At 41.9% G+C, this 27691-nt stretch overlaps 2 protein-coding genes across 17 annotated transcripts in view; one reads left to right on the forward strand and one right to left on the reverse strand.

Moving 5' to 3' along the window:
• Positions 1–8201, forward strand: part of ANKS1A (ankyrin repeat and sterile alpha motif domain containing 1A) — a 117952-nt gene extending 109751 nt beyond the window's left edge. For 7 of the 12 annotated variants that reach the window (XM_035123318.2, XM_035123319.2, XM_035123325.2 and 4 more), the window contains 3 exons: positions 1463–1633; positions 2696–2794; positions 3511–8201. In XM_035123318.2, the coding sequence (XP_034979209.1) occupies positions 1463–1633; positions 2696–2794; positions 3511–3630 (390 nt within the window). In that variant the 3' untranslated portion in view covers positions 3631–8201. The remainder of the gene's footprint in view (positions 1–1462; positions 1634–2695; positions 2795–3510) is intronic. The other 5 variants (XM_035123326.2, XM_035123330.2, XM_035123334.2 and 2 more) reach the window with 3 other exon arrangements.
• Positions 1633–26488, reverse strand: TCP11 (t-complex 11). Of its 5 annotated transcripts, XM_035123336.2 has the most exons (10): positions 26334–26488; positions 20742–20884; positions 19111–19243; positions 15842–15962; positions 15037–15257; positions 13809–13945; positions 12692–12912; positions 12196–12380; positions 11506–11669; positions 8264–8861 (listed from the first exon to the last, which is right to left on the reverse strand). In XM_035123336.2, exons 2-10 carry the CDS (start codon positions 20875–20877, stop codon positions 8632–8634), a joined length of 1548 nt encoding a protein of 515 aa, XP_034979227.2. In that variant the 5' UTR covers positions 20878–20884; positions 26334–26488; the 3' UTR covers positions 8264–8631. The 5 variants fall into 5 exon arrangements, with proteins under 5 accessions (XP_060133021.1, XP_034979227.2, XP_034979226.2 ...); XM_060277038.1 differs by lacking the exons at positions 8264–8861; positions 26334–26488 and adding an exon at positions 1633–2011 and having other exon boundaries at positions 20742–21852; XM_035123335.2 differs by lacking the exon at positions 26334–26488 and having other exon boundaries at positions 20742–21852.
• Positions 26489–27691: the final 1203 nt, after the last annotated feature.

A 27691-nucleotide genomic window follows, 5' to 3' on the forward strand; every position in this document is an offset into this window, starting at 1 on the left:
GGACTTTCCTAAAGAGTTTCTTTGCCCTGAATGTGAAATGGCAAACAGTCCTCTGACACATTTAAAATTCCACAGTGCTTTCTCTACAAAATATAGGGTATAATGTCTAGGAAGTGAGAAGTAAATACTAGAGGTGTATCAGATGTTTTATATTTGGATTTTAGAACTTGCATGGTAAAAAAGATTTTCATGGCAGAGCTATGAATGTTGCACAGAATTCGGAAATATGTTTCTGCTTTTTGTTACAATCCTGGACATTAACTGCAGCCATAGGCAACATAGTGGGGTGGGGGAGTAGAGTGTCTTCCCATGCTCACTTCCCATCCATTACTTGATTACTTTTGGTCACACAGTGGAAATACTTTTCAAATTCACTACCCCAAAATGCACTTTGCCCTTTCTGTACCCTCTCCAGTATTTTTGTTCTGGAACTGCCACTAATCACTGCTTAGACCATTGTGCAAAAAGTGCTGGGTTTTAAGGCTCCCAGAAACTGTTCAATTGCCAAGGCTATCCACAGTTAATAATCCAGAGGAGCTCCTAAATCCTGAGAGCAAAGCAGTTGTGCAATACCAGTACTAGCCTCACAAAGCTTAGGGAAGTAGCCTGACTTGACTGGGCAGAATTCATTTTTATGGCAGAATCCTTTCTTTCCTGTGACTGGTGTCAGTCAGCTCAAAGTCACACAGAACAAAGGGATAACTTTAAAAGGTACCCCTCAGAAGCTGTTTGCTCAGACAAACTTTGTATTTCCAGTGGCTTTGCTCTCCAAAGGGTTGGGTGGGGTCTAGATGACTGTAGATCTCTGATCCTCCATCCACCTTACAGGTACTTGGTGGCCAGGCTATTGAGTCATGTCTGCTGACTCTTGAGATATTTTCAAAGTGTGCTGTTACATTTTGCTTTTATTGTTTTACCTGTTGTTGTTGTTGTAAAGTGTGCTGTTACATTTTGCTTTTATTGTTTTACCTGTTGTTGTTGTTGTTGTTGTTGTTGTTGTTGTTGTTGTTGTTGTGTGGATATATCTTGTATAATATTTTTGTAAACTGTTTAGATATATTTTTCATATTAAGCTGTATATAAATATATGAAATGAATGAAGTTGGGAGCTTCAGCTCACAGCTTCTCCCTCTTTAGTCCTGGTGTTATCCTTGTACCATGTGGTGGCGAGGAGGATGAGGGCAAACCTAGAATTAGCCAACTCTAAACTGTCATTTGCTCTAGCTCAATCTACTGTTTGCCTCCCAGCCTTCTGCCCTCCCAGCCCCAATGGCCATCACTACCTCATTATACAAAATGGGGGTTATTCCCTAATTGTTACACACAGGATTGTGCTATAAAATGGTCTTCAAGATACCAGACAGCACTTAGCACTCATTTTGTTTGTAGAAACAAACTAGCATCATAACTCTTTTGGCATTACTTTCTGAAGTAAGTTATACTTTGTGTTTATTTTCTCAAGAATCTAACATATGAAATCATTCTGACATTGGGACAAGCATTTGAAGTAGCCTACCAGCTGGCCCTCCAAGCCCAAAAATCAAAACCTCCAGGTGCTTTGACAGCTGAAATGATAGAAACAAAATCTTCAAAACCGGTGCCTAAACCTCGAGCCAGCATGAGGAAATCAGCAGTACGTATGTTATAAGAACTTTGGTTCTTTCTTTCCTGTAGTTATGCTAGTTTTTGACATGATGCCTGACCACAGCTGATTTTAAAAAATACTGTAAAATACTGCATTGAGCCTTTTCAGGTAAGTAAGATAGTTAAGAGCTAATTAGCCCACTAAGCAACAATGAGACAATAGAACAAATTGCAAGTTACTGGAAAGGCTTAAAAGTATACTAATACAAAGATTTGCCTTTTACTATATATTCACTATTTTGACAAGGGCCAAATACCAGAACTGTTCATTGAAGTAAATCAGAGTGTTTGCTCATATTTTTTCCTGAGTTAACTTGCATTCATCCTGCATGGTAATACTGTGCTTTGTCTTGACACTGCTGATTGTCTGAAAGGGAAAAAAAAGATGGGTAGTGGATGAGAAATATTTTCGCAGAAAAGGATTATGAGCAAATTCACTTTCACACGACCATCTCATGAGGTGGATTCATGTGTCTGATTGAAGTAGTAAAGTCCCAGCTTACATACCACTGAATGACAAAGGTCTGCCTGCAGTGAGGCATTTCTCAACTGTTCTAGACAACATAGATATTGGACCAAAAGCTGTTAAGTTAAACATGTTACATGCACCCACTGCTTGGCTGAAAACTCTGCATGATGAAATGCAATAAAATGAGAACCCATGAAGACACAGGACAGTATTTTTGCTATCAAGACTGTTTGTGCTGTAAAGTTGTTTTCCCTCCGAAATTGTTGCTTGGGCAGCCCACAGGCTATATTGACACCCTAAAATGAATTTACTGCTTTTAGAACTACTAGTTGCTGGTGCCTTGTGCACACAGGCTTTCTCCCTTTCTTTCTGAAGTTTCCTCTGTAGGACTGACAGGAACATGTAATCAATGACACATTTACTGAGTAGTTAGTTTCTTTTTTTCAGCAGTCCCCATAAAGAGTCCTTGTCAATCTAGCAAGGAAATAAACATACCAGAGTACTGGCCCGTGTGCTCTCTATACTTGTTGCTCTCCTTTAATGTTACCTTTTGTCTGTGTTTTGCTTGCTCCCGTTCCTCAGGTGCCGCTCCCTCCCGATAGTCGCTGTTGTTACTGTCACACCTGTACTACACACCGTCCCTCCTATCTGCCGCTGCAATCTGTTAGTCAAGGAGCTAAGGTCTTTACCATTCTTGCAGTCACATGTCTCTCGTTACAAACGTTTTCTGTTATGAAACCAACTCACATTCAGTGATTCCCTCATTCTTTCCCCTTAGTTTTGCTGCTCTGTCTATGTTCCCTTCTGTCTTGACCTTGCTAGGTTAATTCATTCAAGCTTCCCTATACATTACACAAGAGGCATTTCAAGGACAAGCTTGTAACACTTCTCACCAGCATAAAATGTTTCTTCAGTGCAACATTTGCCAAGTTTTACCGTATTAAAACCAATTTAACATTCAAGGAGAAGAGTTCTGTTGTCTAAGAGACTATATCAGATCATAAAAACCTAACCCTAGATAGCTGAATATAACATTTTAAACTCCAACTAAGCATTCTGTTTCTAGTGAATTTCAACAAACTGCTGCTGGACCGCACCTTGAATTGATAATTGATTTGCGCTTAAACAAAATTTAATTTGTTCTTTTTCCAAAATGAGCTGTATCTATTTCTTTAATATGAAAAATTGGTCCAAGTCTTTATGGTAACATTTCAAGTGGTAAATACCTGTACATGTGCACATCCTCTGCTTTAAATACTTTTTTAAAAATCTGACCTAGGCAGCTCCCTCCCAAAGCTGTCCTTGTACAGAGCTTTTAAAAATGTATCCAGGTTTGCCTTCCCATTTTCAAAATGAGCAGCTTGGCTGATATTCTCTCTCCTTCTAATGTTTTCTAGCTCGAGCCATCTGAAGTGGACCAAGACTCCCAGTCCCATGCTAGTGTGTCCTGGGTTGTAGAGCCCAAGCAGGATTCCAAGAGGACCCTCAGCACTAAGTATGAGACTACTATCTTCTGAAAACAAATCCTGCATCCAACCAGTCTAACCGTGCCTTTGCAGTCTGATCTGTCTGCTGTTCTAAATCCCTCCTTCCTTCCATTGCTGACACTAGGTGTGGCACCATCAGAGGCAACAGCACTAGGATACCATAGACTAAACAGCATTTTGTATCTGATCTCTACTGAACGCTGTGAATTCTCCTAATGGAAACAAGTGTAACTCACTGAGAGAGCTACCTGTTTTAGATGTCTGTGAGGTGGGAGAAATGAAGCCCGTAGGAGTCAAATATGTGGATTTCAGAAAACACCCAGTGTTTCTTGACTTTCTCTTCATTTTGACACTGTGAATTTGTGGGGTGAAGTAACACTCCATAGGCCTTTTCTATTTATCATTCTAAACCTTGGACTGTTCTACAACTTTGGTCTCATATGTACATGCTGTCTCAATTTAGATTTATACCTCCATACTGAGTCATGGCCACAAAACTGTTTCCAATAAGTAGCACTCTTCTACTTGTCATCTCAGAAGACACTAACCACTGTGATACTGCTTGCAAACCTCTTGCTCACCAGATTTCCTAGCATGGATGCTGCTCACAATCTTTGCTGTCCTTGGATAACTGAATGCATGGTATAATATAAAGTTCTACTTGGCAGTGTGTCTGCTCTACTTAAACGCTTTTCCTTTTTCCTAGGAGTTCGGCTTGGTATATTTAAGAAAATGCCAAAAAGGGATGTTTTCAGCTGTTCATTAAACATGATGCCTTTTTTTAAATCGTTTCCTGGAATTATCACTTTCTGTTCAGGTTAACCAATCTGCTTATAAATAATAATTTTGAATTGATTCCCCCCTAAACTCTTGCTAAAATTGAAACTTTCAAAGGCACATGTCACTAAATTGTACACAAAGACTGACAATCAAGGGTGTACTTTTACTGTAACAGAACACAGTTCCCCTTTAGAAGAAAAGGGGTCAAAATTTCATGCAAATAGCATCCCTTTAAAAATGGCTAAATGTAGCATTCCAAGCACACTGACACTATCAAAATATTTGCCATTTATTTGTCTTCAAGCAGATGAGCAGTCTGTTGTATTTGCCTTATTACATTCTTCAAATGGCAAACTTTACGTAGCTCATTAAACAATGATTGCAAAGAAATGTTGGATTAGGACCTGCTTTTGATAATAACGTTAAGGCCAAAATACTTATTCCTACAGAGATTATTTCTGATATTGTTAGAGTAGAGAAGTCACTGTATTGGACAAAGATCTCAAGCAATTTTTTATCTATCTCTGTTCTGAGAATAGGGTCAGCAGTGAGACAGTTGTTGATGATAGGTGAGGTGGGGCCAGACATCTGCCCACTGTCCCTGGAATTATGTCCAGGAAATTATACCAAATTGTAACTAGGTATAATTACAGTTGAAGAATTTAGTCTCTTTAGACTACTGCAGAATTTAGTCTCTTTATACTACTGCACATTTGAGTGTTAATAAATATATCTGTGCTTTGCTTTTATTCTCAAAAAGCAAACAATTATTTCTCTAATATGAATAGTTTTAATCTCTGTCAGTAAGAGCTACAGGAGTTATTGGTGATTTTTCTCTCTCCTGAAAACCAGATAACATAGTACATGTGCCTTTTAATGGTAAACTATCCAAGAAACTCCTGCCAACCTAGCAGTTCGAAAGCACGTCAAAATGCAAGTAGATAAATAGGGACCGCTACAGCGGGAAGGTAAACGGCGTTTCCGTGTGCTGCTCTGGTTCGCCAGAAGCGTCTTTGTCATGCTGGCCACATGACCTCGAAGCTATACGCCGGCTCCCTCAGCCAATAATGCGAGATGAGCGCGCAACCCCAGAGTCGGTCACGACTGGACCTAATGGTCAGGGGTCCCTTTACCTTTATCCAAGAAACATCAGAGCAGTTGGTTATGAACAGAGGGCATCCACCATATGGCTATAAAACACACAAAGCTGTGGCCATTAACTTCTCCACCACTGTAATTGAAGGCTTCCCTCAGTAGTTTTACATGAATGAATAGCTCGTTCCCTATATTTCTTTCCATTAATATTGTCCCCATTCTGTTTGCCTTCTGCCAAGCTGAACAGCAGACATCCGCGTTCCTCCATGGAAATGTAGTAAAGGGGCAGAGCACTAAGAAGCAGAGAAACCGTGATGTATGAAGATCAACACCCGGCTCTGGGATATGTCCTTGGCTGCTCATTAAGGACTTCCAGAGTTGAGTGAAAAGAGATTCCAGCTACAATCTGACAAAAAGCAGTATGTGTTTTTAGCAAGAGAATGAAACATCTGAGGTTAAGAGACTGATGCTCTGATTTAAAACAGTGGTGTAAATGCAGCAATATTGTGAAATCCACAATTTCAGCATAACATGTGTTGATGAAAGTGGAGAATCTTAACTGTTAAAAATGTGAATGTGCCTGTCTTACAGCATAGGTTGAGTGGATGCTAGAATATTAAGCATTATACACTTGAGGTTGCTAAGTAGTAGGCAAAGATTCTGAAGTCACTGCAATATTAAACTTTGAAGGTACTGGCAACTGTGAAGGTACTGTACACCCTTCACAGCTGCAGTGAAAGAAGTGGAAAACAGGGCGTCTTTAATAAAACTATCAATATTTAACCCTTCATGATCATTGCTGAACTGATGCCTGGTACAAGTGTGCTTTTACTGCAAAGAACTCTTATTATTGCAGTATTTCTTTTCTGGTTAAGTAAAATTTTGTCACACATTTATATATACATTGAATAACTGGACTGTAGCTCCATGCATCTCATTCCTGTACCATATTTTTGAAAATGTGGTTGTGCCCTGATGGTTTGGGATTTTTAAGTAGTTAATTCACTGATTAGCACTTTTTATACTAGTTCATAATTTAAGTATACTTAGTATATCAGTTTCACAATATGAAAAAGATGTGGAGAGATTTTGGGCATTATGCTGAAACAGTTGTTTCTTGTTCTACTCCACCCAAGAACGACTGTATGCTTCACATAGAGTATCACAGTCTCAAACACTGGTTTTGGCTATGGCTGTGATATATACATCTTTCTATAGCCTATCTGAGGAAGTGCAAATAAGTCTGTGTTAGCTTGTGGTACCCTGCTATTTTGTTAATGGCTTGTTTCGACTTCTGTATCTTTAAAATGTAATTTAGTCTTATTCCAGATGAAAAGGTATCGAGAAAAAACCAAATCATCTTCCCAAAGGCCTGGCTTTGGAAATAATTGGTGGATGAATTTTTGAAATATTAACATTCCTTTATATTCATATGTGAATGATATGCTGGTGATGGTTATAAATACTGAGGTACTTATAACTGTTGAGAGAATGCACAGTGAACTGTTTTGCTATAGAGAGGATAGCCTTAGAACATGGTGACAAAATGAGCGAAAGCTTCCAACTTGCTTCTTCCAGTGATCAGGTGCTTCCTTTCTCAGAGTTTACATGGACATACGGTAGCAATATCTATGACAGTATCTCCTGCTTAGGCATTATTTATAAGAAGGTAATCAAAGCCATTCTGGACTGGACTTTTCCTATGAATTTTAGTTGTTCCTTGGCTCTGAGCAGTTTGAATACTACGAGACTCCTGCCTCTCTGTGGGGTTTTGCAGCACTCTGAGGAAAAGTGCCCTATATTCCTGGCATTGAATGTGTTTTGAGGTCTTCAATGAAAATGCTGTTGCTGTTCTAGCACCAACCTGTGCTGAAGTGGCATCATCAATGCTTTCCCCCCCAGTGCGCCAAATGTTCCCCTTTTCAAAAAGATGTATGTCTTCTGTAGACTTCTTTTTATCTTTTGTGTCCTGGAGAAAACACTATAAATTTTAAGGTGGCTAAAAGAACTGCTCCTTAGCTCTTGAATGGGAAATCATGTTATTAAAATCAGACTCTTGAAATATTTTTATTTTGTACATGTCATTGTTGGCTCATAGGATCTGGCATTTTTTACTTTCTTAGCTTGAAATGAAAGTCTTATTTGATTTCTGAGGTACGTAACAATTCTGGCCCCCCATAAATGAAATTCTAGAGCAGTTTAAGAGTTGTGCTGTTCTTGCAGACCAGATATCTGAGGGTACCTCACTTTTTAAAATAACTTCTACACTTGTGAAACTAAAATGAGTTGGGTGACACCTCACTCCTACATTGTCTCCTTTTGCATGATCAGTATGAATGTCTAGCAGCAGGAATTTACGCTATGCTTGCACCTGAAGAGGGCAGGTTGATTCTTGGTAACAGGCAGTTTGGTTTACAATGTAGACACTCCTTTGCTAATTGTGATGTATGGCAGTGGGACTGATTTGTAATAAAAATGTTATTTAATCTGTCTTTGTATTTTGATACTTGAACTATTTCCTTTTTATTTTCTGTATATAAAAATTGTTAAATCTGTCCATGTTTTTGTGGTACCAAACATAACCAATCTGTGCAACAACATAGACTGACCTCACTACAACAAGGCGAGACTGTAAATATTCCTGGGCTTCCAGCAGTCGTTTTGTTGTTTGTTTTTCATAATTGTATGACTTAGAGCAGACTAAATTAATAAAATTAGACACAACATCTCTCTGTATGGGTTGCTGTGGTATACTGGTCTGTATTGTTTATTAACAAGGCTTAATCCTGAATATGCTTTTATATCTAGTTTCACTGAAATTAATTACCTTCTACATTAATGGCTACAAGATCAGGTCCCTAGTTTTGCCCTTCCCATTTGATGGAAAATGCACCAGCTAGTCTAAAAACACAAGACAACATTCTGAGCTGTTTAAAGGTTTACTGCGGCAAACTTGGCATTGTCAGTTGGTATTTATGTAACTGTATCCCACAGCTTCAATAGTCCAGCTGTATGAGTGCTTTAGGTATCACAGCACAGAGCAGGACAGCTGCTCACTTGATTGCAGTGGACTTTGAGCCAAAGCACAGTCTGAACAATTGCCAGTTTTTTTCTCCCCCTCTCCCTGCCGTTGTGTGTGCTGCTTGTTTTAGATCGTTAATGGGAATCTGTCCCTGCTTCAGATTTTCCCTCTGGAAGCAGCAATTTCTTTAGTATCCCTGAGTAGTAGGGACCAAACACCTGTCTGTTGTGATGAATCAAACTGCCAAACCTCTGGCCCACTTCCAGTAATTCTTCTTGAATAGGAGCAAGGCCTTGGGGTAGATTCTTAGCGTTCTGGCCACCAGGATACAAACAAAGCCTAAGAAACGTTTGGATCCGTTGCTCTGTAGGAATTAAAACAGATTTAGAAAAAGACCTGATTCCTGTAACTTATTCACGTTAGGGCTCCCTAGTTAGCTGAAAAATCACAAGGCAGATAGGATAATTAAAGGATGAAAGACTGGAATAAACTTTTCATAGAAACAAGGGGTGGTGTTGTACAAAATCATTATACAGATGTTGGTGATATGCAATTAAGATATTCATTGTGACTGCAGTGTTCATTTAATCACAATGGCGTATTAATGGCCTCTTGTATGCAATTTTACATGAGGTGTATTATTAATTCCACTATGTCATTGTGATTTGATTATTATTTATTAAATGTGTACACCACCCTTAATAAAACATCACAAGGCCGTTCAACATAAAAATACAAAATGAGAACACAAAATACATAACAAGAATAAAAACACACCATTAAACCCCCTCCCACAAACACATTTAAAAGGCCATAGAATGTTCAATCAGCCAAAGGGCTGGTTATAGAAAAGCATTTTCAGCTGGTGCCTAAAGATAAGTAATGAAGATGCCAGACAAGCCTCCCAAGGAAGGGTGTTCCACAAACGGAGTCATCACAGAAAAGACCCATTCTTGTGTTGCCACCCTCCAGGCCTCTCATGGAGGGGCACTCAAAAAAGGGCTTCAGATTATCATTGCAGGGGTCAGGTTGTGGAGAGGGGTCATTGAGGTATTGTGGTCCTGAGCCGTTTAAGATTTTATAGGTCAAAACCAGTACTTCAAACTGGACCTGGAAACCAATTGGCAGACAGGGCTGTCTTGCCCATAGGCGCTAGGGGTGTGGGGAGCCCGGTCTCTCAGGGGCACCAGGCTGAGAGTCCGGGGCCCAAGAGTTGAGTCTGGGGAAGAGCCAACCTGTCGGTCAGAGCTCCACGATGGGCTCTTCTGCTGCAGGCGGCTCTGCACCACAAGTTCGGGGGCGACCGAGCCAGTGAGATGCTGAGGCGGCTGACCAGCTCCGCCCTCCTGCGCACCAGGGACTGGGCAACCTTGGGGGGAGGCGCCGGGCAGATCTTTGCACCTCAGCACCGCATATGCTTAAGAGCCCTGCAGACAGTGCTGTTGGGTCAGGATTGGAGTTAGACTGCTCAGACTGCCTTGCCTGGTGAACAACCTGATCACCGAATTCTGCAACAGCTGAAGTTTCCAAACCATCTTCAGAGGCAGCCCAATGTACAATGCTTTGCAGTAATCTAACCTAGAGGTTACCAGAGCAACAGACTACAAAAGAGGCTATCTGTTCAGATAAGGGAGCAGCTGGGCCATCAGCCAAAGCTGATGGAAGACACTTTGCACCACCAAGGCCACCTGAGCCTCAAGCAGCAGCAATGGATCCAGAAGTACCTCCAAACTGTGTACCCACTCCTTCAGAGGCAGTGTAACCCCATCAAGCAGGCCACCAATCTAGGGAACCAACCAATAATAGTGCATTAATCTTATCTGGATTGAGCATCAGTTTATTGGCTCTCATCCAGTCCAATACTGAGACAACAGTCCAGCAAATCCACAGCGACACCTGCAGATGTAGAGAAGTAGAGCTGTGTGTCATCAGCACATTACTGACAACATACTCCAAAATTACGGATGACCCCACACAGCAATCTCATGTAAATGTTAAACAGCATGGGGGATATAATGAGACCCTAAGGAACCCTGCAGTAAAGGCTCCATGGGGCTGAAGACCACTCCACAAGCATTACCCTCTGGAAACAACTATCCAAGTAGGACCAGAAACACTGCAAAGCATATCTCAGAAACTGCAGTTTCAGACTAATACCAAGGTCAATAGTATCTCAAGGAGAATCAACATTTCCCTGTCTTTCACTTAACAGAGGTCATCATACAGGGTGACCAAAGTTGTTTCTGTGCCAAAACTGGACCTAAACCTCAATTGAAATGGATCTACAAACTCAGTTTCCTCCAAAAGTGCCTGGATATATATGGTCTGCAACCACCCACTCAAAAAGTCTGCTGAAGAAGGGGATATTGGCCAGTAATTAGATTTTCCAAATCTGGGGAAGGTTTCTTGAGGAGTAGCAATACTTCCTTCAAGCAGGCAAGGACCACCCCCTTTCGCAAGGAGGCATTTATCACCTCCCAGACTAAGCCAATTGTCCCCCCTGCTAGTTTTTATCAGCCAAGAGGGGCAAGGGGTCAGAGTGCAACTGGCCACCCTGACCAATCCAAGCACCTTGTGCACATCCTTGAGTCTTAAGTGAAGCATCCAACAAAACAAGACTAGACAGTGCTCTGGACAACTTTCATTTGCCACAGTTAAGGTCCCCAGTGGATGCAAGTGATTTTATCCTCAAAATAATTTGCAAACAAGTCACAGCAAACTACCAACGGTTCTTTCACCTCCTTTGGGACAGACTGTAAAAAGCCCTGTACTACCTGGAATAACTGCTGGACAGCACAAGGAGAATGCAGTGGAGGCATGTAGTAAATTGTACTATACTAATGTATATATTGTCACAGGTGATTCCAGGGTGAAACACAACAATATACAGTATGAAATGCACTATAACAAAAAAAATTGCAGTTAAAATATGGTAATGCAATACACACTCTGCCTTTTCATACACAAGTGTGATATTACATTAAAATATGCAAAAACTCATGACTCACCAATTAGAATCCGTACTGCATTGTCCTTCTCTGCAAGACTCCTGAGTTGGCCTTTAAGTGAAGCAGCCTTGTCAGTGCTGAGAACAGGATACCCCAACTGAAGGAGAATGCTATTAACTTCCTCATGCATTTGATTGCTGATATCCATTAAAACATCTTCTAACCTAAGCCACACAAAGATGGGGCCGTGTTAATCTGACAGCTCTTTAAAATTGAACTTTATATATGCATGATAGCAGAGAAGTGGTCAACCTGCTGTAATCCTATAGAATTAAGTCTTTAAAAGTAAACCTTGCCTGCAGTAGGCAACAACTAGCCTGCAATATTTTTGAAGTAACCTCTCACCCCCCTTGACAGAGAAGCTATATGAGCAGTTGTGCCCCTAGTTTGGCTTATACTGAACTCCTGTTCAGTTTTCTCTCTGCTATATTATAGTTACAACATACAATTTATTGATGCCTCAAGTGAAGTGGGTGTGCTTTCTCCATGAATTTTAATAGGAGACAACCTTCATCAAAAGGTACTGACACAGGTTCTCAGTGCCTTTTCATAAATAGCATGAAGAGGCATTAGATTAACTCTGGATTTTCTAGGTGCCCACAAGCCTTCAGCTCAGAATGCAGCCTACATGAGGCTGGGCTTGAGTGAGTATCTCTCCTGCCTTCAACAGCAATAATATAAAAACATTACCTTGTGTCAGGAAGTCCTTCCAGAAGGGCTTTTATTACCCGTTTTAGCCTATCTCCACATCCTGGTGAGCTGAACACTCCACTTCCACATGTACTGCTGCTCACTAATAGGACTGCAGCAATAATGGCTAGCTGATTCACTTTCATCTGAAGGGCATCCAAGCGGGCTTTGTCCATCAACATAGTCTGTCAAGAAATAACAGTATAAACCACTGGGTTACTATGCAGAATTCTTTAGCACTTGAGATGCATCTTATGCTACTGGAGTAAAAGAAAATATGCCCAAGCTAAGCTGGTACATTCCCTGCTACTGAAGGCTGTGGGTTGATGTGTGGGGAACAAACACAGAAAATGGGCCACTGCATTTCTGTGTTTTGCTGCCTAACTCATAGACAACTAGTGTGCCACAATGTGGCCTTATAGTGTTATCTTAAGACCCCTGTTTCTGAAAATGAATTAGCACGGCTATTATTTCTGACTCATAAGATGCCTTTTACCTCAGGATATTCTTTTCCTGGCTCCCAATGCAGCAAGTCCATGTATGCTTGGTTTAGCACAGCTGTGGGACTATGGACAGAGAACACTTTTCTAGCAGCCGGAGAGGAGGGTGGAACAGATGATCCATTGGTCTCAGAGGTGGATGAGGCGGCTAGCAGATCAGAGGTTGATATTTCAGCTGCTGCCTTGCGCAACCACTCAGTTGTGCAAGTGAGGCCACCTAAAGTGTAACATTAGAGAAATGGAGGTTTGGAGGAAAAGACAAGATGTGTAAACTGGTCCTTTCTTTTGCATTTATTTGCACTTTACTGGCAACATTGCATTTTGCCTTTTTCTGAAATAAAAAGAAAAACTAGTGAAAAGTTAAGAGTAAAACAGTTCTTAATGAGGGTTCATTTATGGACGCTAACAGGAAATTAAAACTGCAAAAAGGGGGGTGGTTAATCAAGTATCGTCCCTTTTACTTTTAGTAATCTTCAGGTATGACTTTGCGCTATTTTTCATGAGTACATACCATTTGTTTTCATTAGGACCACCCCAGGGGCTCACTTCCTTCTCCCTCTACCTTCTCTCACATAAATATTCTCTTCTCTCCAAAACTGAAGTGAGTGATGGGAGAGGTACCATTACATTGCCTACATTTTTACTAACCAAAACTAGCACTAAAACAGTTTGCCAACCCGCTTCTGACAATTCTGTATTATTATTTATTTTATAAATTTTTATACTGCTAAAAAAAGAGAATCTTCTCAAAGCAGTGTTCATGAAATCAAAATTAAAAACATAATGAAAATACCAATGCAACACCAGCTATTATTACCATTAAAATTGATGGGGGATGCCCATCTCAGAAGGGGGGAAACCATAAAACATACAGTATCCCCTCAAACTCCATATCATAATTGGGCAAGCAGAGAATCTATGTGGTAACATAGTAGAGGAAAAAGTTCTATCTTCCAGAAAAGCAGGTATAAACTGGGATTTTAAAACTTAAATGTTTCCTCTTGCGCTTATGTGTACCTGTGTTTAAGAAGTACCTTGGATGTGGTTGTGGCATGTTAACCCTCTGCTCTAGTCTGCACCAGAGACTATTTTACAATCATATTTGCTACACACCTGGTAGCTTCTTCAGGAGCTCCTGGAATTTTTTCCTTTCATACTCAACAGAGTGCTCTTGGAGATGGGGTCGAAGGCTTTGTATGGTAAAATTTACCATATCCATTTTCATTAGGTTCAGAACTCTGAAGATCTCTCTATCATAGGCAACAGGTACAAAGTAAACTATCAGTTTAGCTAAACAAACATTTCTAACAATGGGGATTCATTATTTAATTAGTTGTATATTTTAATGTCTTTAATGTAATTTCCTGCAACTACAGATTTAATTCCATTTAACTACTCAATCTAGGAAATCATACTAAAGAGCAAAAACCAAACCTGTTACCGATGAATGAGCTTCTTTAGACTAGTGTAGCATAGACAGAAGCACAACTCAAGAAGAGGAAGATGCTATTCCCGGGTATACCAAAGCAAAATTTGATTAGATACATTTTTTAAAAAATTACTCAGTAACTAAGGAGACATAGTGCTATGCCACAGAGCAATTACATATTAAAAGCTTGTCTTAGAATTTAGATTTTTTTCTACCTTGCAGTAAAGGTTTGAAAGGCATGACCTTTTGGTCTTTGTCATCTGTGATTCTCTGTCTTTTTGGTTATAATGTGTACTAGCAGCAGCAAGCATGACAATGAAGAGACTCTAGGCTTTCACTTTCTCTGTTAACTAGAGTTTCTTTATATCCACACTGGGGGGAAGGAGTGGGGGTTCTGGCTGGGGCAAACTATAGTTTGTTCAAACAAGTCAGGATCAGGTTGGTTTATGACTCTGGCTCGTTAACAAACTAACCAAATTTCTTCCATGGACAAGACAAGAAACACAGTTACAGTTGTGCCAAAGGAAGAAAGGGAAGTAAGGAACATGCGAGTCTCTGGCTCGCTGCTGCTTGTGTATACAACAATAAACTGGGCTTTATGGGTTACATCCTAACCTTCTGTATGACATGTTTTAGTGCTGAAGACAATGGTCGGAATATCAATATTTATTTACCCCTGGAATTGTTAAGGAAAGCCAAAAATTATGAATTTAGTTTAAAATTATTTATTTCCGTCAGACACACACAGCACTATGAAATTATAGGTGATTTATAAAACCAAATCCCTAGGAGATCAAATAACAGATGTTGTACTCCTAGGGTAGCAAAATGATGCATCTTCCTTTGGGATAAATTCAGTAAAGAATATATTACTTTTAGAAAGTTACCTTTGTCCAAGCCAATGGTGCCCACCTGAGCAGATGAACTGGGTCTGCCATGACTCGTAGTCTCTGTATCTCCTCATCTCTAACAGGTGCACAGAGCATTGCCATGGTACCTAAGATGTAAGTGGTGAGGTTGGGGATATCTAAAGCACCATGCTCAGCCTCCTGTTTTATCAGCTCCATGTCCAGAGTTTCTTCAATCTGACATTGCAGACGATGTTGTCGGGGCAGGAGCAAGGACAGTAGGGTCTACATGAGAATAAAGTGTTGCCATTTTTAATAACCTTATTGATTTTCATTTGCTATGTTCAAATCCCTATAAGACTATAACCGAATAAAGTAAAAAACAGAACAAGTCCACATATATGGATTTTATAAACAATAATGTTATGCAAATAAGTATACCAAGTTTTCTCATGTCATATGTATATCACAAAAATAGCATAATAAATGTGGAAAAGTATCTACAACATATATTTCATTATTAGTGGTCAATGTATGGGTTCTTGGTTTATGAATTGGTTTAAACAATTAGGGTTAAATTCTCAGGCAATATTAGGGCTGCTATATGTCCTGGACATTACCAGGATTTCAAAGGTGGAAATGACATCCGGGGTCTTCCTTTAAAAAACTCAATACCTTTCATAGTGTCTTGGTTTTTACTTTTTGAAATATGGCAACCCTAAGCAACATTAGTTACTGTTTTTGGAAATCTCACTTCTTCTTCTTTACATATGGCCACATATATTGTTAATGTAACAATTTATTTATCACAAAGGTCAAGCTCTGTATGCTATAAATAATGAAGTCTCAAACATACGCAAACATCTCACCTCTTTGATTTCTTGAAGTAGCTTGATAGCATGGGAATAGTCTGGTGGTGTTTTGGAGAGCTGTTCTCTCAGAATGTCCCAAAAAGCTTTATGCAATGTCTCTTTCACTCTGCTTTCCAAACTGCGAGTCAAAAGCACTTGCTATTTAACATATTTCCACTTACATTTGATATGAATGGTCCATAGTAAAGCCTTGGATATTTGTTTTCTGAAACTATTGTTTGTTTATTTTCATAATATTTACCGGTATATACTTCTTGATTTTTTAAAAAAACCAACACCTCAAAGTGGTCAGAAAAACATCAAAGCCACCATGGAAAAACACTTTTAACTAGTAGCTTTCTGAAGCTATGAGAAAGAAAGGGAGAGAACCTGAGGTGCTACTCTGGACCCACTGCATACATGGATCACATACTGCATACTTTTCTCTTGCAATAGCCCCATGGGCGTACCCAGGATCAAAACTAGGGGGGGGCAAGGGGAGGGGCCAAGGCACGGAAGGGGAGGGGTCACAAAGTGGGCGGGAACAGCGAACTCGCGCTCCGCCGGGCTGTGCCCCTCCCTAGAAGCAGGGCTGGTGGGCGGAGGCGGAGCCCAGCCCAGCGGAGCGCGAGTTCAGCGTTCCCGCCCGCCGCGCCGCGCTCTCTGGTCCCCCGCCGCGCTTGGCCTTGCCAGAGGGCGCGACGGGGAGCTGGAGGGAGGGCGCAGCGCGGCGGGCGGGAACGGCGAACACGCGCTCCGCCGGGCTGTGCCCCTCCCTAGAAGCAGGGCTGGTGGGCGGAGGCGGAGCCCAGCCCAGCGGAGCGTGAGTTTGGCGTTCCCGCCCACCGCGCCGCGCTCCCTGGTTCCCCGCCGCGCTTGGCCTTGCCTGAGGGCGCGCCGGGGAGCTGGAGGGAGGGTGCGGCGCGGCGGGAATGGCGAACTCGCGCTCCGCCGGGCTGTGCTCCACCTCTGCCCACCAGCCCTGCTTCTAGAGTAGGGCAGCTGCCCTAACTTGCCCCGTGGTGGGTACGCCCTTGAATAGCCCTTTAACACCAGGGTAGAAATTATACCATGCATGTGCCCACTGTAGTACTGCTTATCACAGTAGCGCTTTGTGGAACCTGTAAACACAGATCTCTGAAAACAGTCCAGTATGAGGCACTTGCAGCTTACCATCCAAAGGAACTGTTGTTCTCCTTTGAAAGGTGTTTTCTAGAGGTGTTAAAGACATGGCATGGTGGCTTATGCAGCCCTCTTGTGCCTGAAAACAGGAAACAGAAGTCTTTGTCCACTGACTGCTCCCATCCTCCTCTTGACCAGACTGTTTCATGACAAGATTATAGGAACAGCTTCTTACTTATATGCAGAATAATGAAAGCAACACAGGAAAAAACAGTCCTGCTGATATTAATAAACAAACAAACATGCATACAGCCCAGCCGCTGACCCTATAAAGGATGCGCTCATCATATGATTCTATGATTCTATGTGTTGAACATCTCTGAGAAACATGTTTCAAGTGTGAATGGTTCCTTCTTCCAGAGGTGGCAAACAAATGGCAGAATGTACTGCTAAATCCTCTTCAAATAGGAACTTGAAGTCACCACACGCGCACCTTGGATGAAAAAATGAACATAGAATCATAGAATTGGAAGAGACCACAAGGGCGATCCAGTCCAACCCCCTGCCAAGCAGGAAACACCATCAAAGCACTCTTGACATATGCCAGTCAAGCCTCTGCTTAAAGACCTCCAAAGAAGGAGACTCCATCACACTCCTTGGTAGCAAATTCCACTGCCGAACAGCTCTTACTGTCAGGAAGTTCTTCCTAATGTTTAGGTGGAATCTTCTTTCTTGTAGTTTGAATCCATTGCTCCGTGTCCGCTTCTCTGGAGCAGCAGAAAACAACCTTTCACCCTCCTCTATATGACATCCTTTTATATATTTGAACATGGCTATCATATCACCCCTTAACCTTCTCTTCTCCAGGTTAAACATACCCAGCTCCCTAAGCCGTTCCTCATAAGGCATCGTTTCCAGGCCTTTGACCATTTTCGTTGCCCTCTTCTGGACACGTTCTAGCTTGTCAGTATCCTTCTTGAACTGTGGTGCCCAGAACTGGACACAGTACTCCAGGTGAGTTCTGACCAGAGCAGAATACAGTGGTACTATTACTTCCCTTGATCTAGATGTTATACTCCTATTGATGCAGCCCAGAATTGCATTGGCTTTTTTAGCTGCTGCATCACACTGTTGACTCATGTTAAGTTTGTGGTCTACCAAGACTCCTAGATCCTTTTCACATGTTCTGCTCTCAAGCCAGGTGTCTCCCATCCTGTATTTGTGCCTTTCATTATTATTTTTTGCCCAAGTGTAGTACTTTACATTTCTCCTTGTTAAAAATCATCTTGTTTGCTTTGGCCCAGTTGTCTGTAAAGGTCATTTTGAAGTGTGATCCTGTCCTCTGGGGTATTAGCCACCCCTCCCAATTTGGTGTTGTCTGCAAACTTGCTCAGGATGCCCTCAAACCCATCATGATATTTTAAGCCCAAAGTCACTGCAAAGAAGCACACAAGTTTGAGAGGGGAAACTATTAGTAACAAAACCCAGCTACTGACACTAACTGAAAATCCAGGCAGACTGGCAACTATAATTAGGATAAGGTGGGAGAATGCTGATTAAGGGAAACTTGAGGCTAACATTTCTGGAAAACAACACAAAACACAGAGTAGACGAAGACCAAACACACACACACACACACACGGAGAGGGAGAGAGATGTTGTTTTTAGAACATATACAAGTCTGAGAAAAAGTAGACCAGTGAGGAATGTATACACACACACACCCCTGCTCCAGGACAAGACAATAAATTAACTGGTCAGGAAGAGGCGAGCAGCAAATAAAAGACAAATATCTGGGTTTCCTGTATTTGGGCACAAGAAGACCCACCATGCCATATGTTACCCATTTCTAAAGGTAAAGATAAAGGTAACCCTGACCGTTAGGTCCAGTTGCGGATGACCCTGGGGTTGCAATGCTCATCTCACTTTACTGGCCGAGGGAGTCGGCGTACAGCTTCCGGGTCATGCAGCCAGCATGACTAAGCTGCTTCTGGCGAACCAGAGCAGCACACGGAAACATTGTTTACCTTCCCACCAGAGCGGTATCAACCTAGCTTTTGAACTGCTAGGTTGGCAGGAGCACATCCTTTTACCAACATTATTCTTCTAGATTTGACAGGAAACTAAAATAAAACCAGGAAAATAACCAGGAGAATAAAACCTACCTGTTTGGTAAGAAATTCACCTCTTGCAATTTGAAGTCATGGTTTACTACAATTTCATGTGCTATGGTCATTTTCGAGACTTCATTGGCTGTTTCCATGAGTTCTGACACAGAAAGAATTTGGGGAGGACTGGCTGCATAAAAATAAAACAGAATGGCACTTTGTTTACCCATCAAAGGGGAGAAGAATATTTATATAAGAAAGGAAAATGCAACTCTTTCTTTTAGAGTGGACCAATGTAAAAAGACATGCACTATTTGTAACCCACCAAGGCAATGCCAACCATGTATTTTTGATACATACTATTTTTGCAGTTCTAGGCAAGTTATAAAAACAGGGCTGTCTATTTACTACTTGGTAGCTCCTAAGTTGTGAAGGCCCGAATTAAACCATCCAATTTACTAGGAATGTTATTCAAAACAGAAAGGGGGGGGTTTCCCCAGCATCACTATCATGAAACTTGCAAAAAGGAATGTGCCATTCCCTACTGGATGTCATAAATACATTTGCTGGACAGTGGCTGCCACTTACCAATACTTGTCTGGATGTACCCATAGAATAGGGCAGCACCAAGGCTTAGTAGTGGAGCAAAGCTTAGCATAAAGAAGATTCCACATTCAATTCCTAGTGCCTTCATTGAAAAAGACATTCATGTAGCATGAGTGTGAAACACCCCAGTCAGAGAACTCTGAAGCCAGTCAGAGCAGCAAGTACTGAGCTAGATGAAACAATGAGTCAACTCATTATAATGCAACTTGTTCAAATGTCAAATCCCCAATATATTAAATCTGTATTCCAACCTTAATTTGAGGATCACAGGGCACTTTACTATATGAAAACACAAAAAGTACATAACATGGTAACAAACAAAAACAATACCCCCACTCAGTCTGGAGAGAAAATTTATATAAAGCAACTCCCTCTCTTCAACTCTCAGGCATCCCTCCACTTACACATGTTCTACTTGCGTGTGACACATATATGCACAGCACTGGGAAATACAGTAATTCAGTAATTCAATTCATACCTGGAAATGGCAGGAGAGCTGGAAAGTCCTTGTAGCTCGCAAGGAGACCCTCCCCAAAGAGGATGTTATTGAGGGCAGACGAAGCTCTGAAGATACTGGAAGCACAGCAGGGCTTTGTTTACGCTGCTCAGTCTCCCCGCTGAACAGTGGATGTGCAGGCTAAAGCAGCAGTAGCCACTTTCCTATGTGTCCTCCAGCCTCCTGCTGGTCCCAGAGCTTCACTTCTAGTTGTGGGCATTTTTTGATACGGTATTTTTGGTATGGATGAAAAGTAGCAGAGAACATTTAAAGCAGGCATCCCCAAACTTTGGCCCTCCAGATGTTTTGGACTACAATTCCCATCTTCCCCGACCACTGTTCCTGTTAGCTAGGGCTCATGGGATTTGTAGGCCAAAAACATCTGGAGGGCCGCAGTTTGGGGATGCCTGATTTAAAGGGTGTTTAGAGAGTGCTCACCACTTGATGTGATTTCACTTATGTGCTTGGGGGCCCAGAACGTAACCACCATGTAAGTGGGGAGTTGCCTGTAATTTATCTTGAGTTGTAAATTTTGCGCTAAATATAAATGACACGTATTTTTTCTAGCAATCAGAATTGGACATACAAGGTGGGATGTCAGGTGGGCAGAGGCTAGGCATGTCTCCGCCATGGCTGTCTTCATGGTCCCTTACTTTTCTAGGATTACAGTCTATGTTCTGAGAGTCATTGCTGTCACTTGAGGTTGTTTTAGGATTAGGCATCTTGTTTCTAGTAGAAAACATAGCAGTAACAAAATGTTGAGATGAACTATCAGATCAACTTCTGAATACTGTGATATCAGTTTTAATGCACTCAGGTTTGGCAAATGGCTATTGAAAATGTACTCCTTCCTATAACAAGTGGTCACCATTAACTCAATATATCTTGGCAGTTAATTTTATTGTTATTTGTAACACAAATATAAAGCAGCCTGCTTTTTAGCCTGTCCCTGTGCTCTACTCCTTCATGTGTACCATTTAAGTTGCTTTGAGAGGCTTTTGTAAAGCAACTGATAAGCTTCATAAATAAAGCATTTAAAATGTCGGCCCGGAAAAATGAGTTTTGTTCACCAATGGTATCTAGACACATACAAAAATGTTGTGAAAATGCTTTTTTTAAAAAAAGTGTTTTGAAAAATATATTGGATTTGCCATAGCTCACCTTCACCATCTAATGTCACATTTGTATGATGCACTTTACAACACACTTAAAACATTTTATTTGTAGCTGTATAGTTGAGTCCACCATTACTTGCCTACTTGCCACTCCCTTTAGTTTTTATTTTATAAAGCTATATATACACATGTATGGGAGGGGGATGTAAACAGTGGGACCAAAGGCCACGAAATGCAAGGAGTGTCATACTTTGCTTCCCTACAACCTGTTTAATTCCTTCTCATTTGATTGCACAAAGATCATGGATTACCATATATGACTTTTGTTTGTTTACCAAGCATTCATTCTGATTTGTATGTAGAGATGTTACATTGTTAAGAAATATCCCACTTTCACACACCTTTTCCTTATAGTTTCCTTAGCTCAAAAAAATTCCAATGGGGGGAGGTTTGTTGTGGTATGAATTGTATCCGACCTGCAAAATAGCATTGTCTAGAAGTAGCCATAATAGATTGACCCTTGCAGTTTGTCTCATTTAGATTTTTTTAAGGCATCTACTGGTATGAGCCCCCTTCATGGATCAATGCCTTGTCGTGGCGAAGGGGCTTGAATAACTCAGAGAAGCTATGAGCTATGCCATGCAGGGCCACCCAAGATGGACAGGTCATAGTGGAGAGTTTTGACTAAACGTGATCCACCTGGAGAAGGAACTGGCAAGCCACTCCAGTATCCCTGCCAAGAAAACTCCATGGACAAAGACAACAGGCATATAAAAGTTATGACGCTGGAAGATGAGCCCCTCAGGTCGGAAGGCGTCCAACATGCTACTGAGGAAGAGCAGAGGACAAGTACAAGTAGATTCAGAGCTGATGAAGCGGCTGGGCCAAAGCCGAAAGGACGCTCAGTTGCGGATATGCCTGGAAGCGAAAGGAAAGTCCGATGCTGTAAAGAAAAATATTGCATAGGAACCTGGAATGTAAGAACCATGAGTGGAGGTAAGCTGGATGTGGTCAAAAATGAGATGACAAGAATAAAGATCGACATCCTGGGCATCAGTGAACTAAAATGGAAGGGAATGGGCGAATTCAGTTCGGGTGACTATCATATCTACTACTGTGGGCAAGAATCCTGTAGAAGAAATGGAGTGGCCCTCATAGTCAACAAAAGAGTGGCAAAAGCTGTAATGGGATGCAATCTCAAAAATGACAGAATGATCTCGATACGAATCCAAGGCAGACCTTTTAACATCACAGTAATCCAAGTTTATGTACCAACTACCGGTGCTGAAGAAAGTGAAATTGACCAATTCTATGAAGACTTACAACACCTTCTAGAAATGACACCAAAGAAGGATGTTCTTCTCATTACAGGGGATTGGAATGCTAAAGTAGGGAATCAAGAGATAAAAGGAACAACTGGCAAGTTTGGCCTTGGAGTTCAAAATGAAGCAGGGCAAAGGCTAATAGAGTTCTGTCAAGAGAACAAGCTGGTCATCACAAACACTCTCTTCCAACAACACAAGAGACGACTCTACACATGGATATCACCAAATGGGCAGCATCGAAATCAGATTGATTATATTCTCTGCAGCCAAAGATGGAGAAGCTCTATACAGTCAGCAAAAACAAGACCTGGAGCTGACTGTAACTCAGATCATCAGCTTCTTATAGCAAAATTCCAGCTTAAACTGAAGAAAGTAGGAAAAACCACTGGGCCAGTAAGATACAATCTGAATCAAATCCCTTATGAATACACAGTGGAAGTGAGGAACAGGTTTAAGGATTTAGATTTGGTGGACAGAGTGCCTGAAGAACTATGGATGGAGGCTCGTAACATTATACAGGAGGCAGCAACGAAAACCATCCCAAGGAAAAGGAAATGCAAGAAAGCAAAATGGCTATCCAACGAGGCCTTACAAATAGCGGAGGAGAGGAGGCAAGCAAAATGCAAGGGAGATAGGGAAAGATACAGGAAACTGAATGCAGATTTCCAAAAAACAGCAAGGAGAGACAAGAGGGTCTTCTTAAATGAGCAATGCAAAGAAATAGAGGAAAACAATAGAATGGGGAAAACCAGAGATCTGTTCAAGAAAATTGGAGATATGAAAGGAACATTTCGTACAAAGATTACCATAATCAAGGACAAAAGTGGTAAGGACCTAACAGAAGCAGAAGACATCAAGAAGAGGTGGCAAGAATACACAGAGGAATTATACCAGAAAGATACGGAGGTCTCGTACACCCCAGGTAGTGTGGTTGCTGACCTTGAGCCAGACATCTTGGAGAGTGAAGTCAAATGGGCCTTAGAAAGCACTGCTAATAACAAGGCCAGTGGAAGTGATGATATTCCAGCTGAACTATTTAAAATTTTAAAAGATGATGCTGTTAAGGTGCTACACCCAATATGCCAGCAAGTTTGGAAAACTCAGCAATGGCCAGAGGATTGGAGAAGATCAGTCTACATCCCAATTCCAAAGAAGGGCAGTGCCAAAGAATGCTCCAACTACCGGACAATTGCGCTCATTTCACACGCTAGCAAGGTTATGCTTAAAATTCTACAAGGCAGGCTTAGGCAGTATGTGGACCGAGAACTCCCAGAAGTGCAAGCTGGATTTCGAAAGGGCAGAGGAACCAGAGACCAAATAGCAAACATGCGCTGGATTATGGAGAAAGCTAGAGAGTTCCAGAAAGACGTCTACTTCTGCTTCATTGACTATGCAAAAGCCTTTGACTGCGTCGACCACAGCAAACTATGGCAAGTTCTTAAAGAAATGGGAGTGCCTGATCACCTCATCTGTCTCCTGAGAAATCTCTATGTGGGACAAGAAGCTACAGTTAGAACTGGATATGGAACAACTGATTGGTTCAAAATTGGGAAAGGAGTACGACAAGGTTGTATATTGTCTCCCTGCTTATTTAACTTATATGCAGAATTCATCATGCGAAAGGCTGGACTAGATGAATCCCAAGCCGGAATTAAGATTGCCGGAAGAAATATCAACAACCTCAGATATGCAGATGACACAACCTTGATGGCAGAAAGCGAGGAGGAATTAAAGAACCTTTTAATGAGGGTGAAAGAGGAGAGCGCAAAATATGGTCTGAAGCTCAACATCAAAAAAACCAAGATCATGGCCACTGGTCCCATCACCTCCTGGCAAATGGAAGGGGAAGAAATGGAGGCAGTGAGAGATTTTACTTTCTTGGGCTCCTTGATCACTGCAGATGGTGACAGCAGTCACGAAATTAAAAGACGCCTGCTTCTTGGGAGAAAAGCAATGACAAACCTAGACAGCATCTTAAAAAGCAGAGACATCACCTTGCCGACAAAGGTCCGTATAGTTAAAGCTATGGTTTTCCCAGTAGTGATGTATGGAAGTGAGAGCTGGACCATAAAGAAGGCTGATCGCCGAAGAATTGATGCTTTTGAATTATGGTGCTGGAGGAGACTCTTGAGAGTCCCATGGACTGCAAGAAGATCAAACCTATCCATTCTTAAGGAAATCAGCCCTGAGTGCTCCCTGGAAGGACAGATCGTGAAGCTGAGGCTCCAATACTTTGGCCACCTCATGAGAAGAGAAGAATCCTTGGAAAAGACCCTGATGTTGGGAAAGATTGAGGGCACTAGGAGAAGGGGACGACAGAGGACAAGATGGTTGGACAGTGTTCTTGAAGCTACGAACATGAGTTTGACCAAACTGCGGGAGGCAGTGCAAGACAGGAGTGCCTGGCGTGCTATGGTCCATGGGGTCACGAAGAGTCGGACACGACTAAACGACTAAACAACAACAACTGGTATGAGCACTTCCAAACTGCCACTATTTTAGAGTGGGATTCAATCATACAGGAAACTTTCAAATGACCTGTTTAAGTGTTCTTCTTGCTTTGTTTGCAGAGATTAGTTGAGGTCAGCTAGTCAATAAACATGCATTCTGATGTTTACAGGGATGTTAGATAATGTTGCATGAAAGCGTTATCCCACACTTTCCACAGCATTTTCCCATTCCTTACCATAAAGAGATTCAGAGGGTGGCAACACAAGAGCAGGCCTTTTCAGCAGTGGCTTCCTGTTTGTGGAATGCTCTCCCGAGATGCTCACCCTGCATCTCCATTACGTATACACCATTAGGGACTAGGCAAAAACATTCCTCTTCAACCAGGCCTTTGGCTGATTAACACCCTATATATGGGGGGTATTGTTTTCTTTTGATTATGTATTTTGTGTTTTTATCTTGTATTTTTATGCTGTGAACCACTCTGAGATCTTCAGATGAAGGTTGCTATACTGTACAAATTTAATAAATAATAAAGGTTCGTTGCAGAAGAGCTCTGCATCAATTGTGCAACCTGAATTTGCCAGTAATGTGACTGAATCCCACTCAAAAATGGAAGCGCCCATACCAGCAAATTCAGGTTGCCCAATTAAGAGTTTATTAGCTCTTGCCCAACAAATTCCCTCCCTTCCTTCCTTCAATAAAAAAGGAACAGGGAATGAACGGGAAAATATGGGCTTACACTTACTTTGATGCAGCATCAACTAACCTCCCCTGATACAAATCAGAATGAATGGTCATGAGCTAAACAAAATCAGGATTCAATGCTATAAACAGGTCCTCCAGAAGCGCCCTGACTATGTATGCCATTGCCAACACTTAAGTGTTTGCCCCCTTGGGCTAACACTTCATGCCCTGCGAAAGAGAACCCTTAACCCTAACTAGCACTTCTTGTGCCCCGAACTGTTTTATATTCACAGTACTGCAGTTACAAGGCGAGGCATGACAGGCCGCACCCCCCCCCCCCGCCTACAAGCGCCAGGTCCCTATTTCATCTGTAAGCTGCCTTGAGCCCTTGTCAGGGGAGAAAGGCAGCGTATAAACACTAATAATAATAATAATAATTCGCTGTCCCATATAAATTTTCATAAGCGGGAATTGGGAGGGAAGCCGCAGTGCGGGCGACGAACGTCTCCCTCCGTCGTCTGCGTGCCGAGTGAGGGGGACAAGCAAGCGGGCAGGAGCGTCATGGGCGAAGGGCAAGCGGCGAAGGGCTGCGAGCTCCCTCACCTTCCCCGGGGAGATGATGGGGAAATACGAGGCAGGGCAGGTGACCGGGCGGCGGTGGCAAAGGGAGAGAGGGCAGCACGGCCGGTGTTCTCTGGCCGCCTCCAAACAGCCGCCGCCGCCGCTTCTAGGGTGCCCGTTGGTGTTGCTGCCCCTTCCTCCTCCTCCGGCAGATTCAAACTGGATGGAACCAAACACCTGCTGGCAGGGGGGTGGGGTGGGGCAAGGTGTCGCGCCCCACAAAACCAAGAGAAAATGAGAAAAAACCCGGCGTCGTCCTGTAAAGCGAAAGTGTATTTTCTCATCTGCAGGATGAAACTGAAGCTTTTCTCTGCCAAGGTTTGAGTAGACCTTGACTACTCTCCCTAATTCCCCCCCCTTAAATGGGCTGCTCCATGCCTGGCCGTTGACGCGCATCCCTGAGGACCGAACCAATTGCCACAGAAATGAGAAGACATACACTACCCCAAATTAACATCCCTTAATGGTAATATTGTCCCGAAATTAGATAACTATCAGAATTTATTATTATAAGTTATCTAATCTAATTTTTTTCCCACGCAGCTGTTGGAATAGATGTCCACTTATTATAATCTATCTCCCCCCTCTCAGCATTAATGGGATACTCATGAAAGAGGCTGCAGAATTGGCATATCAGAGGGGAGGATAACAGCGCCACCTGTGTGTATCTGAAGAAGTGTGCATGCACACGAAAGCTCATACCAATGACCAACTTAGTGGGTCTCTAAGGTGCTACTGGAAGGAATTGTTTTTATTTTGTTTCGACTACAGCAGACCAACACGGCTACCTTACCTGTAACAAGCGCCACCTAGTTTTAGGTGAGACATAAATACTGTAGTGCGAAAGAGTTGCAATGGGCTGCAAGCATTGGAGGTTTATCGGCTGTGTGTGTGTTAAAAGGTATTTAAAAACTGCATGTAGAACCTGCCCAGGTCGAAATTACCAGTATTATTCAATTCAATAATGTAAGCAACGACAACAGTAATCCTAATCTTTTCTCTGATAAATTGTGGAAATGTTGTAACAGGCAAGGCGGGAGTATGGGAGACTTATGACTGGCTCTCAATGTTTTAATTGCAAACCCTTTCTAATTATTTTTGAAATACCAAAATTAGAATGTCACGAATGTAGCACACCTATCCAAGTGATAATTCCACTGTAGAGGCCCTTGAGAGCATACCCTTATTGCAACAAAAGTGCTGTTTTACACTTATTCAACCAAGTGAAAATTGTGACTTCATCTCCTACTACCGGTAGCTGAAAAACCCAACAGACACAATCAAGCTAAAGTTCAGCACATACAATACTGAACTGATTTCTGTGGGATAGAATTAAGAAG

Source organism: Zootoca vivipara, chromosome 7, assembly GCF_963506605.1.
Source record: "Zootoca vivipara chromosome 7, rZooViv1.1, whole genome shotgun sequence".
Classification (NCBI taxonomy): Eukaryota; Metazoa; Chordata; class Lepidosauria; order Squamata; family Lacertidae; genus Zootoca; species Zootoca vivipara.